At 45.6% G+C, this 16604-nt stretch overlaps 1 protein-coding gene across 1 annotated transcript in view; it reads right to left on the bottom strand.

Moving 5' to 3' along the window:
* Nucleotides 1-1752: 1752 nt before the first annotated feature.
* Nucleotides 1753-16604, bottom strand: part of BRINP1 (BMP/retinoic acid inducible neural specific 1) — a 125274-nt gene continuing 110422 nt past the window's right edge. The window contains exon 7 of the mRNA XM_060153313.1: nucleotides 1753-2893. Within this exon, the coding sequence (XP_060009296.1) occupies nucleotides 1753-2893 (1141 nt within the window). The remainder of the gene's footprint in view (nucleotides 2894-16604) is intronic.

The following is a 16604-nucleotide window of genomic DNA, read 5'->3' as shown; positions in this document are numbered from 1 at the left end:
TGCACTGAAGCCCTCTCCTTTCATCTTAAAATAAACTATAAGGGGGCGGGTATTCTCTTTGAGTCATATTATTACAGACTCTGGTGACCCCTGAGATAGTTTTTGTATTTTATCTACAAAAGCATTGACATGAGGAAGAAATGCACATTCTAGGACTGGAACCAGTGAATGGAAGGTACACAGAAGCTGGTAAAGGTACAGAGAACCATCTAATAATTAGCTCTATTTTATAACACAAGCTGGAATGAGCACTATTGCTCTCCCCCAGTGAAAGGGGAATCCAAGGAACGTGGAAGATAGATCTAATGAGCTTCCTGTTCCTGGAATGGTCCAGTTAGCAAACAAGGGTATCTCCCAAAGACAGTAAAGAGATTTGCACTAGGCAGACATTGAGACCAGAAGAGTCCTATTTTCTCTCCCAACCCTGAAGTGTATGGTCCTGTTTCTCTGCCAATTTGGAAATGAAGATTCGAAGCACCTCTAGCTAGTACCACCCTAGCAAAACGATAAATGCAGAGTTCCTGGAGAACTGGTAAGAAATGGTATTTGCCCAAATCCTCTACAGAAGTGCTTTGAGTTTTCTTTCTTGCATCTCTCCTTTCAGTTTAAACCCCAAGTCCCAGACAAGGCTTCTCAGTTTTCAGCGATGCCCAAGAAATGGCAGTGTTAGTGTATTTGTGTGTCTGTGTGTCTGTGTGTGTATTGAGTTAAAGGACCTTTTTTAGATACCTACCTGGCGAAGTCAGCCTGGCAGACCAATGCAATATTAAAACCTACCCTATTTTATTTTGGTTATTGATTTTTCGTCAAAGTAAAGTTTAATATGCAAAGCATTTCTAGGAAATCTGACATCATTTCTTTTTGGAGATGGTAGGTAAAAGGGGTTTCTTGATTAAAAGAAAAAGAACTATCAAAACAACCTGAGATGAGGGAAACCCTCATCCCTTGGCAGTTTAGTTGGAGTAAACACACAAGTGGCCAGCATGATTTAGACGGAGTCAGAAGGCAGCGCTCAAATCGCTATTCAGGCAGTAACCATGTGTAGCCAAGGGCATGCCATTTCTCTCTGAGGCTATTTCCCAAACTGAATCAAGGAGGTCACTAAGCTGATATCCAAGGTTCCTTACTGTTCTGAACACCCTGTGATTATGTGAATGCCTCTCCCCCCCAGTCCCACCTATTGCCCAGCTTCGATTAGCTTCAGTTTATTCAGCGTGAAAGAAGCTATCTGGGTGAGACAGAACTGTCATTGCATCCCCACCCTTCTGTGCAAATGAATCAAAAGAACCACAAGGAATTAAGGATAAAGAGGAAAGAAATCATAACCGAAGAAATATCTTCTTTATCTATGTCCATTTCCTCCCACAAGGAAAAATGGCAGTGTCGGTTGTACATTACATATATCTTTCTTTTTAGTGTTTAATCTTAGCACCTGCACAGCAGAGATCTTTACAATTCATTGCATATGCTCTCTCTCATCTCCCCCCTCAATACAGCACCTGAGGCCTAAGAAGCAACTCCCTCCAAGCCCCTCCCAAGGCTGAGACCCTTCTTCACAACAGAGTATAGAAATAACAAACATGCCCAACGGTTTTATACAGTTGCTAGAATGTTTTCGTTTCCAACGAATGAAGATTTTTCCTCCTTTCCTTTGAATATTAATTACATTTTACAAATTTGTGTTTGTTTTGCTTTGCTTGGTTCTGTTCTGTTTGTACAACAAAAGGGAACGTCCGTGGCAAAGAGTCCAGGTTAACAGAGCTTGGCTGTCATCTGGTCCGACTGTTTGAGGATCTCGGTGTTGTAGAGGTCCAGCGCGTGGTTCACCCTGATGATCTCGCTGTTGGTCAGTTTCAGGCGGTGTTTCAGCATACAGGAGAACAAGTCCAGCTGGGGCTTCCCCGGGGCCACAGGGGGGGCCAGGCGATTGATTCGGTCCCGAATATCTAACAAGAGGAGCATCACAGACGAAGAGGAGTAGAACTGGCCGCCCTGCGTGTAGGACTGGTTGACCTGCTGCACGGCGCTGCGGAGGAGGTCGGCGTTGAACCTCAGGCTGTACCCGAACACCTGCACATCCGAGATCTTGATGTAGAACTGCCTCTTGGAGGGATCGGACAGGTCCACAGGGCCCTGGCCAGTCTCATTCCGTAGGAGGGTAGGTAGCCGAGTCCGACTACGTAGGTAGATGTGGACCGTCTCAAAAAACGTTTTCCACCGATTGCCCAGCAGGAGGGTCCAGTTGTAGCACTGGCTGTTCTGGAGACGGATCTTCTCCCAGCGCGGGTAGCCGAACTCCCCGAAGGGCATGTTCCAGCCCTCCGAGTGGCTCCCGCTGAAGGGGTTGATGTAGACGAAGAACATGGGGTCCAGGCTGCTGTTGCGCATCTGGCAGATGCGCATGGACATGCCGATCACCATGTGGATGAAGTCCATGCGGTTCTTGTTGCTCTTGAGAGTGAGGGACATGCGCTTGCGCCACCGGGGGTCAAAGAAGGTGTCGAGACGGATCTCGTTGCTGATGAAGGTGGTGTGGACGTAGAGGCGCGAGTCCATCTTCTGCAACAGGTACTTGAGCTCCAGGTCCTGGAAGTCCAGGTCGGTCTCGAAGCTGATGAACTGCTCGCTCCGCTCCGAGTCCACGTTCTGTGGTTCGCAGCGGCCTCGATACAGCTTGTAGCCCTTGTTGCAGGAGCCGCAGAGCGAGATGTTGGCCAGGCTGCACATGGCACAGCTGCTGTTCCCTCCGATGATGCAGGGGATGGGGCGCTGGCACAGCGTGGTGCTGCCGTGGCACACGCAGCTCCTCTGGCTCTCCAGGAAGGTTCCCCAAAACCCGTTCTCATTGCAGTAGAGAAGCGACTGGACCCTTGCAAGCCACTGCTGAATTGTCCTGAGGGGTAGAGGTGAGATGGAGAATGTTAACCATCATGGGTGGGCTTGTGGTTGTCCAGCTAGTAATGCAAAGTGGGGCTATGCTTATCCAACTGCTAATGCAAAGTGGAGCTGCCCAAAGAATGAAAGGACTGGGTAGAACAGTTATCATAGGAAGGGCACCTATGATAGTACCACAAGAACTACACTGCAGTTCCTGGTAATGCCACAGAGCAGCTACTCGACCTTGTACTCTACCCTTCTAATGTTCAATGTCCTCATCTGTAAAGGGAAGGGGTTGGAGTGAATGTTCTTTGAAGCCCTTGCAGCTCTATAATTGTGTTACTCATTCGTCCCGCAGAAGTTTGATTCAGAAAATTAAAGCGTATGAACTCAAAAACCCCTGCCGGATGACAACAGATTGTAAAAGAGCGGCAATAAGAAGAATTTAGGGGTTAATTCTTTTAACCTGCGCCAGGTGTGTCAACCCTCTTCACAGATTCCTCCCATGAGGTTATATAACATCCAAAAACTTCAACAACAACAAATTATATTTTATATTACTCTGGAGATCAGGAAGTGCTTCCATATTTATGGTCTTATGTGATCCTCCTAGTGGCTTTTCAGAACAGGTAAGAAAGATGTTATTTCCCCCATGTTTTCCAGAGCTCCAAACTCTCAGGTCAATGAAATTTCCATCACAACATGTACCTCTAGGCCCCCCTCTCCACAGCCCCTCAACACGTTTATAAACAAACCCAAGCCTGTCCGCAGATTCCAGCCTCTGAAACATTCCAGTGAAGGTACATACTAGATCAGACAAGAAGCAACAGAAGAATAGGTAAAAAGATGTAAGACAGTCAGCTTAGTGGCCTCTCATCTTTCCTCATTTCTGTGCAAGTCCCCTCTTCCACGCTACAAATAATCCCTTACATGTGTCTAGCACTTTTTACCCTGCACAGGCTACATTCACTCCCATTTCCTCACTTAAGCTTCACAACCACATCCCCAAAATAGCTTGGGACTTGAGGTCAGTCCGAGATCGCTTCAAATCCTGGCACGTCCACTCCTGAGCCCAGGGAATTCCCCCCACACCGGGCTGTGGTGAGGATGGCATGAATTGTTTTGTGACGTCTTTGTCCCTAACTTGGTAGGTATTAGGGACTCCATAAAAGTGAGTTCTTGTTATTCCTGCCAAGGGACTCTCAGCTCCACTTTCTAGACATGGCAAGAGAAGCTCAGAGGTGAAATCATACAATGAGTGAGTAGAGGAATCTCCTGGCTCGTAGCTCTTCAAACAAGAGTCAAGGAAGCCTTTCTTAAGGCTCTCACGTGCTGTGGTGATGTTGACGATGATGATGACCGTGGCGGCAGTGGTTCCTGATCCGCATTTTTGAAAACTGGAAATGGAAGCCCTTTTGCATTGTACTGCATCTGGCAGGAAGTGCTAGCGATCTACCTATTCTATCATTTCCACTGCCAAGCCACAGTCACCAAGCCCAAGAACCATGAGATAGGCAGTACCGCCTGATATTGAAAAGCATGTGCGCTGGCCCAAGCAGAACTGAGTTCGAGGCTCAGTTCTGTAACCAGGAACAAGATACTTCGTGTGTTTGAACCTCAGTATCCATATCTAAAAAGAGAATAATAAAGCCCGTCTTAGGCAGTGAGGGAGACGATTGAATGAGACGGTGTATTTAAAGCATTGAGCACAGAGCCTGGCATAGACCAATTATTAAAAAGGTAATAAGAAGTACTCTCATCCCAGAGAATAAGCGCTTCCTTTGAAGGCACTGAGACACTCTCAGGGATTTCACTGTCCCTCTGGGGTTGGAGGGAAACCGTGTGGTTACTTGGGACATTTGGAAATGGATACTGTTGAAACGGCTTCCCAGGGTGCTGTGCTTTAAAGGAGGTGCTTATCGGCTGAGAGAAAGCGGAGGAATAATTAGAGCGCTCTTTGAAACAGCTCTGCCTTTTAACTTCACAGAACGATCCTGGCTTTGGCAATGAAACCTCCCTCATAACATTCAAAACACTGTATTGAAACCCCTGGTTTTTTGGTCAGTTTCCCCTCCAGGCTCTAAGGCTGGAGAGAGGGGACCCCCTCCTTCCCTGAGCATCTAGCTCAGAGCCTGGCTCTAAATAAATGTTTCCTGAATGAATGAACAGACAAAAATTAATATTTTTCTTATTTATCACTTAAAAAACAAACAAACAAACTCCTCTTCTCTCTCCCGAACTGCAGAATTAGTTTTCAATACCTTGCGCCCGCACAGCTCCAGGCCTCCCCGCTCTCTGCTTCGTGGGACCAATCCCATTACAGCCTGGAGAACAGCAGCGGGCCCAGCCTTCAGGAGACGAAGCTGGAATGATAATGAGCCGTGCGGCTCCCGGCTCCCCAACCAGAACATTGACTGAATATCGGCTATGAGTCATCTGATATTTTTGTGAGCCGCAGGGGCACGCCACACGTCTCTGATTGCGTGTGGTTCCATCTGACAAGAGCGTCATTTCAAAATGCCTCTTTCAAATGGCCCACACTTGCCCCGTCACTCCCTCTCCAAGTGACAGGACAGTACCCCATTTAGAGCTCCTCTGTTCCCATCTGCAAGGCATTCTATAACCCCGTAGAGCGCCCCCTTTCTCGTGTCTCATCATTGGGACCCTTTGTCAGGACCGCATCCCCCCACTCCTTGAATCAATGCCTCATTGTGGCTGAGCTCTCAGCATTCTCAGTGAGGGAAAGAGGAAGATGCAAGTTCCCGGTGAGGCTGCCACAAGCAAAGGGCCGAGTGGCCAATTAGGATTCCAGCCCCGTCGAGCAGGAGGGACTGGGGACAGAGGCCCTCTGAGGCGCAGCAGAGAACTGCCTGGCACCTGCATCTCCTGACCCCAGAATAATCGTGAGGTTGTGGGCTGTATCAAAGAAGGCATTAATGATACTGCGAGAGGACTAAGAGGCGGGGCACGGGGAGGGGGGCTGGGAGCGCAAGGCCCAGGGAGAGGAGAAAGAATGGAGGAGGGAGATGGGGACTGGGGAAGCATGAGGAGAGAAGGAACGGCCTCAGTGATGGAGGTGGAGGGGGAAACAGGGAGCCCGACCCAGGTGAGCAGACGGGGGCTGTGGACGAGGAGGGCGGGAGAGGGGAACGGTGACGGGATGAAATTAGTGTGGGCAGGATGGAAACGAAGACACTCAGGCAAGCCTTCATGCGTCATAACTCCCGGGGCCACGGGAGGGCAAACCATCCTTTTCTGAAAGGGGGGTGGGGGTCAGACGGAGAGCAATGTTATTGGTGAGCCCCGATTCCCAAGGTCAGTGAACGTTCCTTAGATTTCAGTCCTTCATTTTGAAGAGAAGAGCAAAACCAGAAAAAACAAGCTCGTCCCAGTTTTTTGCATGCTTGTCCTTAGCACAAGCAACTTCTGATAACGAGGAGTCCACCTCAATCAGGGCAATCTCCTACACCTTCTCCATCTCCAGCCAGTGCTCTGGGGAGTAACTGCTGCTATTCAGAAACCCTGCCACGCTGGAAGGCATGCAGCACCTTCAGTCAGCCAAGGAATCAATGGCTCACAACCACCGAGCGCTCACTGTGTACCAGGCGTGTGCCGGAGCTCTCCCAGAGCAGCATGGAGAACCGTCCACAGCACAGGTGAAGAGAGTGAGGCCTTGACAAGTGGGCTAAATTGTCTGACATCACAGAGTCAGTCCACATTCAAATACCAAGTTCTCTAACTGCAGCACCGGTGCACTTTCCGACGTACCACAACGTAAAATTATAACGACAAAGCCAGCAAGAAGGAGGAAGCAGTCCACAAGAAGAGAAATATATTGAAATAATGGAAAAATACTGAAACTTTGAATGTGTGAAGGGCCTATTATCACATTCCTTGCTTCCCCTGGACCTGCCAGGATCCCTTTCCTCCATTCACAGATAATTGGAGCTCACCGACAAGTGCTCAGGGAGAGGCTGGGGACCAGGGGTAAGAGGGAACGCGATCTATAAATACCATTTCCCAGGCTGGCTGGTGACAGCCCACCTCAACTCTGGCAACGGAGGAGCGGCTTAATAGGCCAGCTCCAGAGAGATGGGGCGGGGGCAGTTTTCACAGAGGGCTGACGCAGACCCACTGCAAGGCATTCAGTGTGTGGCAGTGAGGACCGCGATTTCAGATGCTTTCCTCTGTCCCTGGGGATCCAAAGCATCTTCTCTTTGCAGCCAAAGCTGAACTCCAATACATCCAAATCAGCATCTTTCTGCTGGATGGGATTTCAGTTCATTATGATGGGAGGGGTGGGGGGAGCAGGGGTGAGGAGAGGGCAGGAAGCTGCATTTTTATTCCTAAAGCTGGAAAACCCTGGGGCCTGGTAAGTAGGCTCCCACAGAGGTTATACATGAAGCTACTTGGACCACAGAAGCAGAAAACCTTCAAGAAGAAGCCTTGGAAATATCCAGCCCATCTCCCTCATGTTTAGACCTGAACATTGAGATTTAGTTGCTTAGGTGGGGGATCAATGTTTCTTGAGTGCTTTCTATATCATGGCAGTCAGCCTTTATCCTTACATCAGCCCCATGAGATAGGACTCCTTTGAGAGGAGGAGAGGGCATGAAAGACCAGAGAGGGACTGTGACTTTCCCATGGTCACACAGCATGGACGTAGAGCAGAGCTCAGGATTTCTGGATCCAAACCCTGTGTTCCCTCCATTCCCCGCTGTACTTTTCCTACACTCTCAAACCCAGGCTGGAGGAGAAGCCAGGCTCCGGGCCATGGGGACACCTCTGCTGCTCCCCTGCAGGCTCTGTCTTTGCCTCAGCCAGGATTTTCTGGCGACCTGACAGGCCTCCTGGTGACACAGCTGGAGTCGCTCATCATTTGGAGGACAGAGGCTATGCCACCCAGGGCTTCCCATCAGTGCTTTCAACAGGGCACGCCTCCCTTTCGGAACCACCTGGTGGGAAGCCCAGGCTGGGATTCCTAATTCAAGCAAACTTCCTGCTGATTTTAATTGGAGGTTTTGCCCAAGACAGGAATGCAGTGCCAGGCCAGTGGCATTTTAGGGAAGATCATAGGAATCGAGTGCCAAGGAGAAGGGGGGAACAGATTTAGGCTAAAATAGAAAACTATAATCCATAAGTCCCATTTGCCTACCAGGAGTGTTTATTTAAAAGGGAGAGGAAAGTTTAAAAAATGAAATCAGAGTTCTGAATCAATCATTCTTCTATTAATTCCGTAAGACTCTACAAATTGTGTACTCTATAGACCAGAGACTAGTGCTAGACTGGGAAGACAATTGTTTTTAGGTTTCTGACGATGCACTGTTTAGGGGGTGTGCTGTGTATGACTCTGTTGTGTGTGTGTTACAGGAATAGTGCTGATACAAGATGAATATATCAATGGTGTCAGAATGCTTGGGGCTCTACTGAAAGAAGCCTCGATTTATGGATGTGCTAGGGTAAATTATAACTGGCCATCAGACCCAGTCTGTGTTCATCATTTTCCCCAGATTCATATTTAGCTTTAATCATTCCCCTCCTTGAGTTTCTATCATTGACTTAATAGTTTGTTTTCCTTCCTTCTGTTAGTTCTTCACATAATGGAACAGCTCATAGCGATGGAAGAAAAAGCCCAAAGAAGAATTTTGTGGTCCCTTGCCACGATGAAGATGCTTTCTGGTTTGGAACTGTGGAATGAAGGCAATAGGTCTTATTGGTGGAGGGCAGAGGCAGAGGGTAGAAGGGGGGAGGGGAAGAGCAGCAAAGAGAAAACCCGATGGAATCTTTAAAATTAGGTTGTCAGGAGTTTAACTGGGGAGGATTATGAAACAATTTTTGCAAATTACATAGCTCTGTGTCTGGAAGGAGGTGACAGGCAACATCAGCTACATGTTCAAATTCAGCATTTTGCTTTGGGGCATGGATGTGCTGAGGGTAAGGAGGAAGGATCCAGAAGCTTCTTTAGGGCTGACAGAAATGCTAAAAGCGGCAGGAAGCTCCCAGGTGGAGAGCTGCCAGAGAGTTTTATTCTTCCTGGGCGGAAGTCAGGCAGGAGAATGACATACAGACCAAAGGTGAGAGAGTGAGAAGGGGCTAACCAGGTGTAATGGACCTCACCCTGAAGCACAGTGGTGGTCATCTAGATCAGTGATCTGGGCAGTGACGGGGGGTGAGCCAGTTAACAGACATGGGAGTCAGTTAAGGAAATGCTGGATCTGCTCTACCACTATTTTGTTGTGGATATTTGACCTTGGATAAATCACTTCACCTCTTTGATCCTCAGTTTCTTTATCTGTCAAATGGGAAAGGTAACACCTACCTTACACTTTATCTTCAGAACAAGAATCAGATACGTGAAGCTCCTGGGAGGTTCGCAGTGAAAGGAAGCTATCTGTGATTGACCATTAACTATAATTATCACTGAGGGCAAAGGAAAACTGTGTTTTATATTCCTCTCAGGTAAAAATATTCCTCTCAGTTACTACAACAGCCCAGTTGATTATAGCTTAATGTCCTAGTCTCCCTGTCACTCACCCTCCACAGTTCTAATGAACGCTGTCACCATGATGCTTGAAGAAAGAGCTAGATGTGGGCTTTGGAGTCAGAAAAGATTGGGTATTGAATCAGAGCTCCGCTCATTACTTAACCTTGAGCTAATTGCTTGTCCTTTCTAAGCTTCAGTTTCCTCAACTACAGAATGGAATAATAATACATTACTTGCAGGACTGTTTTGAAGATCAGATAAGATAATGTATGTAGAGCTTCTAACATAGGTAGGTACACATTGTCTCTCATGAAAACAAACTATTGTGCTCCTCTTGAGCTCCCAAAGAAAATGGTCTCTTTGAAATAAGTATAGATTTAAAAATCCAGGGAAAGAATTCAATAAATATTGTTGGGTCCATTGAATATTGATATTAAAACAGCAACAACAACAAAACTCTCATTGATACTTAATCTCTTCTATACCCCAGAATCATTAACAGATGGATTGCAGATCTAAATGTGAAAAGTAAAATAATAACATCAACAAAACACCTTTTAGAAGAAAACACAGAGGAGCATCCTTATGACATTGGAGTAGTCAAAGATTTCTTAACACAGCTCACCATAAAGGGAAAAAACATGTTGATTAAGAGGGATATATTAGGATTAAAACACATGAATCAAAAGATACCATTCAAAGAGTGAAAAGACAACCCTTAGTTAGAAGGGTTAGTTAGAAAATATATTTGCAATATCTTTACCCAAAGACTATATTTATAGTACATAAATAACTCTTACACTGGCTGGATGCTGGGCTAGTCAAAGGCATTTCATGCTGCCTGAGTTTGCCACTCCTTCCTGGGTCTCTTTAAACCAGAGTAGATGCAATTATCACAATTTATATTTTTCTTCAGAAGGTTCTCACTAAACTGTTTAATAAATGTGATTTGTCCCAGAAAAAAAAAAAAAGGACCAAACAGGAAAGTAGGCAACTGATAACGATGATATGAACGGGCATGTCATAAAAGAGGATATTCAATAGGCTAACAAGCACATGAAACTCCCCGTCATTAGTCATCAGGACTGCGCCAATTAAAATTGCGATGGGATACTTCTGCAGCAGGATGGCTGAAATAAAAATAAAAAGGATGAGAAACACTAAGTATGGGCAAGGATGTGGAACAATCAAAACTCTTCTATGCTACCTGCAAGAGAGATCATTCGTTCAGCAAGTTTGGGAAGTGGAGTTAACTACTGAAGTATCTGTAAAGCTGAGCGATCCCCTCCCTAGTAGATACCCAACAAAAATGCACATAGACGTTCACTCAAAGGCGTGTGGAAGACAGCAGCACTCTGCCACAGCCCCAGCCTGAAGACTGTGCAAGTGACCACCGCAGCACAATGGACGTCTAGAAACACAGCGGAATACTCTTGAGAATGAATGTGCCAAAACCACACAAAACAATATGAAGGAATCTCACGGAAGAATGAAAGGTGAAAACAGCCAGATACCAAAGGGGCCACACTGCACAAAGAGAGGAAAAACTGAGCTACCGTGTGTGGAGCCATGAGAGGCATAATTCCCTGGAAGAGAAGGCTGATGGTATCAGAAGAGGACACAGTGGGTTTCTGCACTGCTAATAACGCCCTGTTCTTTGATCTAAGCGCTGGTTACATGTGGGAATTCATTCTGTGAAAATTCATCTTGCTGTACACTTAACGATATTTTCACTTGCTATATATCTCTAACACTTCCATAAAACATTTACCCCAAAAAAACGTCCTTTAAAACAACCAGAGAAACACTATTAAGGCAGCAATATGTTACATTTTTATATCACTTTTAAACTTTCTAAAGCTCTTCTGTTTGGTTCTCTGATTTAGATCTTCACGACTTTTCTGTGTCATAGGTTGGGTTGAGGGGTATCAAGGATTTTTAAGGATATGAAAAACTGGGCTCAGAGAGGTGACGTGACTTCCTGAAGGTCACCAGTGAGCTGTCACGTCACTAAGATTACAACTCACCCGGATGTGAGTTTGTTGGTCGATTTGGAGGGTGGAGGTGGGCAGGAGCATAGGGAAATGGTGCTAAAGAGGATAAAGAGCTACAGAAATTGTAAGAAATTAGTTCTATTTCTGACTCAATCCTCTAAGCCTCTAGATTCTTTTCTGAACAAGAAGCCACTTCTGAGCCCCAGGGAAGGAAAAAAACCCCTGAAAATCTAAAAGCAACAAAAAGGGTCTGGAGATACTTATTTTCTTGCCTTACGTCAACCAAGGGAGTCAATTCCCTACTTGCTACAGATGTACAATGACAAACAGGGATGGGCATGGAGGCATCCCTGGTAGCGCTGAGCTGAACAAACCCTGCACATCACTCATGGTGAAGCTCAGCTGCCGACACGCAGCTCCCTGCCCCTCCCCCTGATTGTGCATCCTTGGGTTGCCATGGGGTTAGGCCTTACTGCTTTCTTAACCTCCGTAAATAGAAAAGAAATGCACAAGATATTCTTAGTGAAAAGCTTCATTGCCCCATGGTTGGGAGGGTACTTCTAGGATTCTGTGACTGACAGCAGGCTACCCCGAGCTAGCCCAGGGTTATCTGTTGGCTTGTACCTCTTCCTCAATAGGACAATTTAGTACACACTCAGAATAGGTCCTTGCCACGAATTTGCCACCTCCTCCCAGGGTGTGTGCACGTGCACACACACACACACACATCAGTAGGTCAGGGACTGTCAAAGTAGCAATTAACTCTGGTAGGTGGAGCTGTCTGTGTGTTTAGCGTGGCAGATTTTCAGAATTCCGGAGTGGAATGATGCCTAGACAAGGCTTAGTCCACGGGAAACAGAGCTTATGTGACTTGCCTGAGGTCACACAAATAGTACCTGGAAAGCCAGAGGCAGAATCTTTCCCTTGAGGAAGGAAGGACCCTGCACACGGCCACAAATGTAGACCGTTCATCTTTCCCCAACCTCTCCCAAGGGGACCGACAGCCTTTTACCTGGGTGACTGTGCATTGGGGGAAAGGAAATATTCATACTTTTCAAGGATTACTGGACACTGGCTTTGAACTGATAGTATTTCTAGGAGACACAAAACGTCACTGCAGTCTACTAATCAGCATAGGTGTTTATGGGGGGGTCAGGTGATCAATGGGACTTTGGTTCAGGTTCTTCTCACAGTGGGTCTGATGGTTATTTCCGCATTCCAGAGTGCATGCTTGAGATTAATCCATAATTGGAAACTCCTTCCTTCCCACTTCTGGCATCCCCACCAAATAATAAAACTTATATTATGGAATATTCTCTCCCTTTAACCAGCTTCCAAGAAAACAAAACAAGACAATAAGAACAACAACAAAACACGTACCTAGGCCGAAGCATGTTGCAAGGGGCATAAACCATACGATAAATCCGCTAAAACAAACTTTGTCTTGATTGACAAAGGTTCAAAAGGGCAATTTTGTATTACAAGATATTTCTTCATAAGGTCTCTGAAGAGTGCACGAACCTCTGTACTAAAATGTATCACAATGGAAAAATAAACAAATGACAAACCCACAATGTACGGCGGGTGGCCACGGATCCTTTGACACTCCTCCCATAGACAGGAGATCTCTGTTCCCCTCCCTTGAATCTGGGCAGATTCCACCACTCCTTTGACCAATACAGTTAAGGCAGAAGTGATTCACTTAGTTTATGGACTCAGCAGCAGCCTCTACTTCTTGTCTCTTGGAAAACTCCCCCCTTAGAGCTCTGAGGCCACTTACAAGCAGGCTGACCACCCTGCTGAAGAGACCACATGAAGTGACCCTGAAGAGACAGAGCTGCCCAGCTGAGCCCAGCCTTTTGCTCACCTCTGCTAAGGAACCAGATATGCGAGTGAAGCTCTCTTAGAACCTCCAACTCAGCCCAGCTGCCACCTAAATAGCAATGAGTGACTTCGCGTCACCTCATGTGGACAGAAGAATCGCCCAGCCAATTCGGGCACAAATTCCCGACTCATAGATCATGAGCATAATATAATGACTGGTGCTTTAAGGCCCTAAATTTGGGTCAGTTTGTTAAACAGCAATAGATATTCAAACTATTATATACCATGAGCCCCCAGAGAGAACTCAGGATCTCTCTTCCTTCTTCCATTACTACCAAGCTATGTAACTGTACCAGGCAGAACTTGAAAAATGTCCTCCCTCCCCAAGATTCCAGGCTCTAACCCCCAGGACCTGTGGATGTGGTGAGATATCACTCCCAAGACTGTGTCCTGTTATTTGGCACAGTTGATATAAAGATACTGAGATTATCTAGGTGAACCTAATTTAATTAGAGGTGTCCCTTTGAAAGCAGAGAGTTTTCTCTGGCCGTTGGCAGAAAGAGAATTCAGAGAGATCCAAAGCCTGAGAAAGACTTGCTCCACCTCTGTTCGTTTGAAGATGGAGTGGTACATGTACCAGGACTGGAGAATAGCCTCTAGGAGCTAAGAGTGAACTCTGGCCAATGACCAGCAAGGAAAAAGTGACCTCAGTCCTATAACCATAAAGAAGTGAATTCTGCCAACAACCAGACTGAGCTTTGAAGTGGGTTCTCGACATCTTCGTTTCTGCTTGTGAGACATCAGCAGAAGATCCAGCTATACCAGGCCCAGCCTCCCGACCCATGGAAACTGAACGATAATAAATGCATGTTGCTTTCAGCCTCTAAATGTGTGGTAATGTGTTACAGAACAATACAAAACCAATATAGTTACTCTGGCCAAGACACACTCTGTTCTATTTTATTCTTTAATAAAATGACAGGAATCGATTAGATGATCTTTTAGGTTCCCTGACAGCCACGACATTTTATGATTTTGTAATTTTAGGCCATATAACCTTCCTGAGCTTCAGATTCCTAAGGTAAAGCACAGGTGCAGAGGCCCAGTCCTGTGCCGGTTTTCTTTTACCTGCTAGAGCTCAAGATCTCTGTAAACGGAGGCACCCCTGTCTTACTCATCATCTACCAAGACCTCATGCATAATGCCTGGCACTTAGTAGGTGATCACTAAATATCTGCTGGATGAAGGAATGCATGGATAAATGAAGATTCAGTATAAATATTAAGGTATATATTCTTTGACAAGAACAAAGGGCTATGCTTATATAGGATGGCAACAGAAGAAGGGGTATTATTTCATAATGTTGGACCAGTCATTAATTTCTGTAAGCCTTAGTTTTCTCACCTGTACATGAGGAGTCTAATCCTTGTTCTAGCTCCACCCAACCCCCAGGTTATTATAACAATCAGCCCTTTGCAAAATAAAATAATCTATATGTAAGGTATCTGTCTTATACATAAGGTATTTGTCTTAAGTAATAGTTTACTTTTTAGAATTGGGAATATATCTAAGCCAAATGAGGTAAATTTATTCCCTAATTATACCAGAGACTGAGTACCTTCCTGCTGTTATTTTGGCCGCTGCTGGTTAGCAGTCTTGCCACCTCTCAGCAGCAGTTCTACATGCTGGGATACAGAGCCATTAGCATCTGTTTAAGCAGAGGTGTTGGAAACTCAACTCGAAGAAGTCTGGCTGAAGGATGAGGATCTCTATTGTCAGGAAATCACAAGCTGTGGTAGCACACCAAATAACCTGGGTCATTGCCTCTTAACCTGGAGTAAATCATTCTTTTCCAAGGCTGTGTGCTGAGGAACCCAATCCCTTAAAAAGAATTCAAAAAGAATGGTTCTATGGCCAAACAAGTTTTTTAAAAAAATGCATATGACCCCTTCTCTATTTAATTATTTTTTTAATTCAACATTTCCTAAACTTATTCAATCAAAGACACCACTTCCTCCCCTCCCCCCCATCCCTTCACCCCTTCCCAATATCCTATCAGTTCCCTCAAGGGAACTAACTTTTGCCTGGTTTTGACCAAGTGCACATATTGTGAGATGAGGACATATTTATGGCAGTGAAGAGAGGCTTCTAATCCAAGGTTAGTTTGGTCCCCAGACCAGCCATATCAGTATCACCTGGGACCTGGGACCCAACCCAGATCTACATAAGGAATCAGAAACCTTGGGGTGGGGTCCAGCCATCTGTGTTCAAAAGGCCCTCCTGGTGACTGTGATGCCCGCGCCAGTTTGAGAACCACTGCCTTAACCCACAGACCTGTGGTAAAGCTCATGTCAACACAGGACATTCTCTCTACCCCAAGTTCAAAGCATCATCATCCCTCAACTTCCGTCTCAAATGGTCCCTCACTTCAGTTCAGCAAATGCTGTGTCATTCTATGCCAGGCACTTTACCTGTTACTGCGGGGAGGGGGGGCGGATACACTGGTGAACAAGAAAAACAGAGTCCCTGCCCTCACAGAATCTGTTGTCAAGTAGGGAAAATCTAGGATTAAACACACAATTGCAAACGTGCCAGGGGGTAGAAAAAACTTCCACGCAGGATGCAGTAAAGACACACTGTTGACAGTGCAACCTGGCCCAGGGTGCCAGGACAAGCATCACTAAGAACTGGGAGGACGAACAGAATAACCCAGGCAAAGAGAAAACGGCATTCCTAGAGTCTTCCCGACAGGAATACGTTTCTCTCCTTTCTTACCTTTACTGCTATTCAAATTCCATGTTTATACAATGGGAAGCGTAACAGCATCTATTTTACAGGGTGGTTGTAAGGATTCAGTGAGTAAATTATGTAAGGCATTTAAAGCTGTGCCTGGTACATAATAAATAGTCATTATACATTAACTATTATTATCATTATTTATTATTGTCATGGCGAGTTAGTAGGCATAAGAGCTGCTGTCTCAGGACAAGCTCCTGAAATTGACCTGCCTGTAGTGACTTGGCACACAACTGACACTCTCCCTTCCATCTGATCAGAGTGATGTGTGATGCTCTTGGCACACTGAATAGTCATGGCGGGTCGGTTACCCTCCTACAAAGCCCACGTGCTTCTGGTCCCTCCAAGTAACAAGCACATTTACCAAGAGTCGTTTTGTTTGTTCCCAAACCTGCTTATGCCAGTTGTATTTGCTATTATGTTCCTGAGACCAAAGTATTCTAGGAATGTGTCTTCTACTTTATGAAAAGTATGTTTAGATCTCTATTTTTGTGTTTGGACAATAATTGTAAAACGCTACACAAAAGCATAAAAATGTCTAGGATGAGAAATAATATTAGCTTATAAATTGTATTGGCTTAAACACTAAAGATGTAAGCAAATTAGCTTTAAGTATGCCATTTTACTAT

Source organism: Lagenorhynchus albirostris, chromosome 7 (genome assembly GCF_949774975.1).
Source record: "Lagenorhynchus albirostris chromosome 7, mLagAlb1.1, whole genome shotgun sequence".
Taxonomy (NCBI): Eukaryota; Metazoa; Chordata; class Mammalia; order Artiodactyla; family Delphinidae; genus Lagenorhynchus; species Lagenorhynchus albirostris.
Note: the sequence above shows the minus strand (reverse complement) of the source record. Positions and strands in the feature narration are given on the sequence as shown.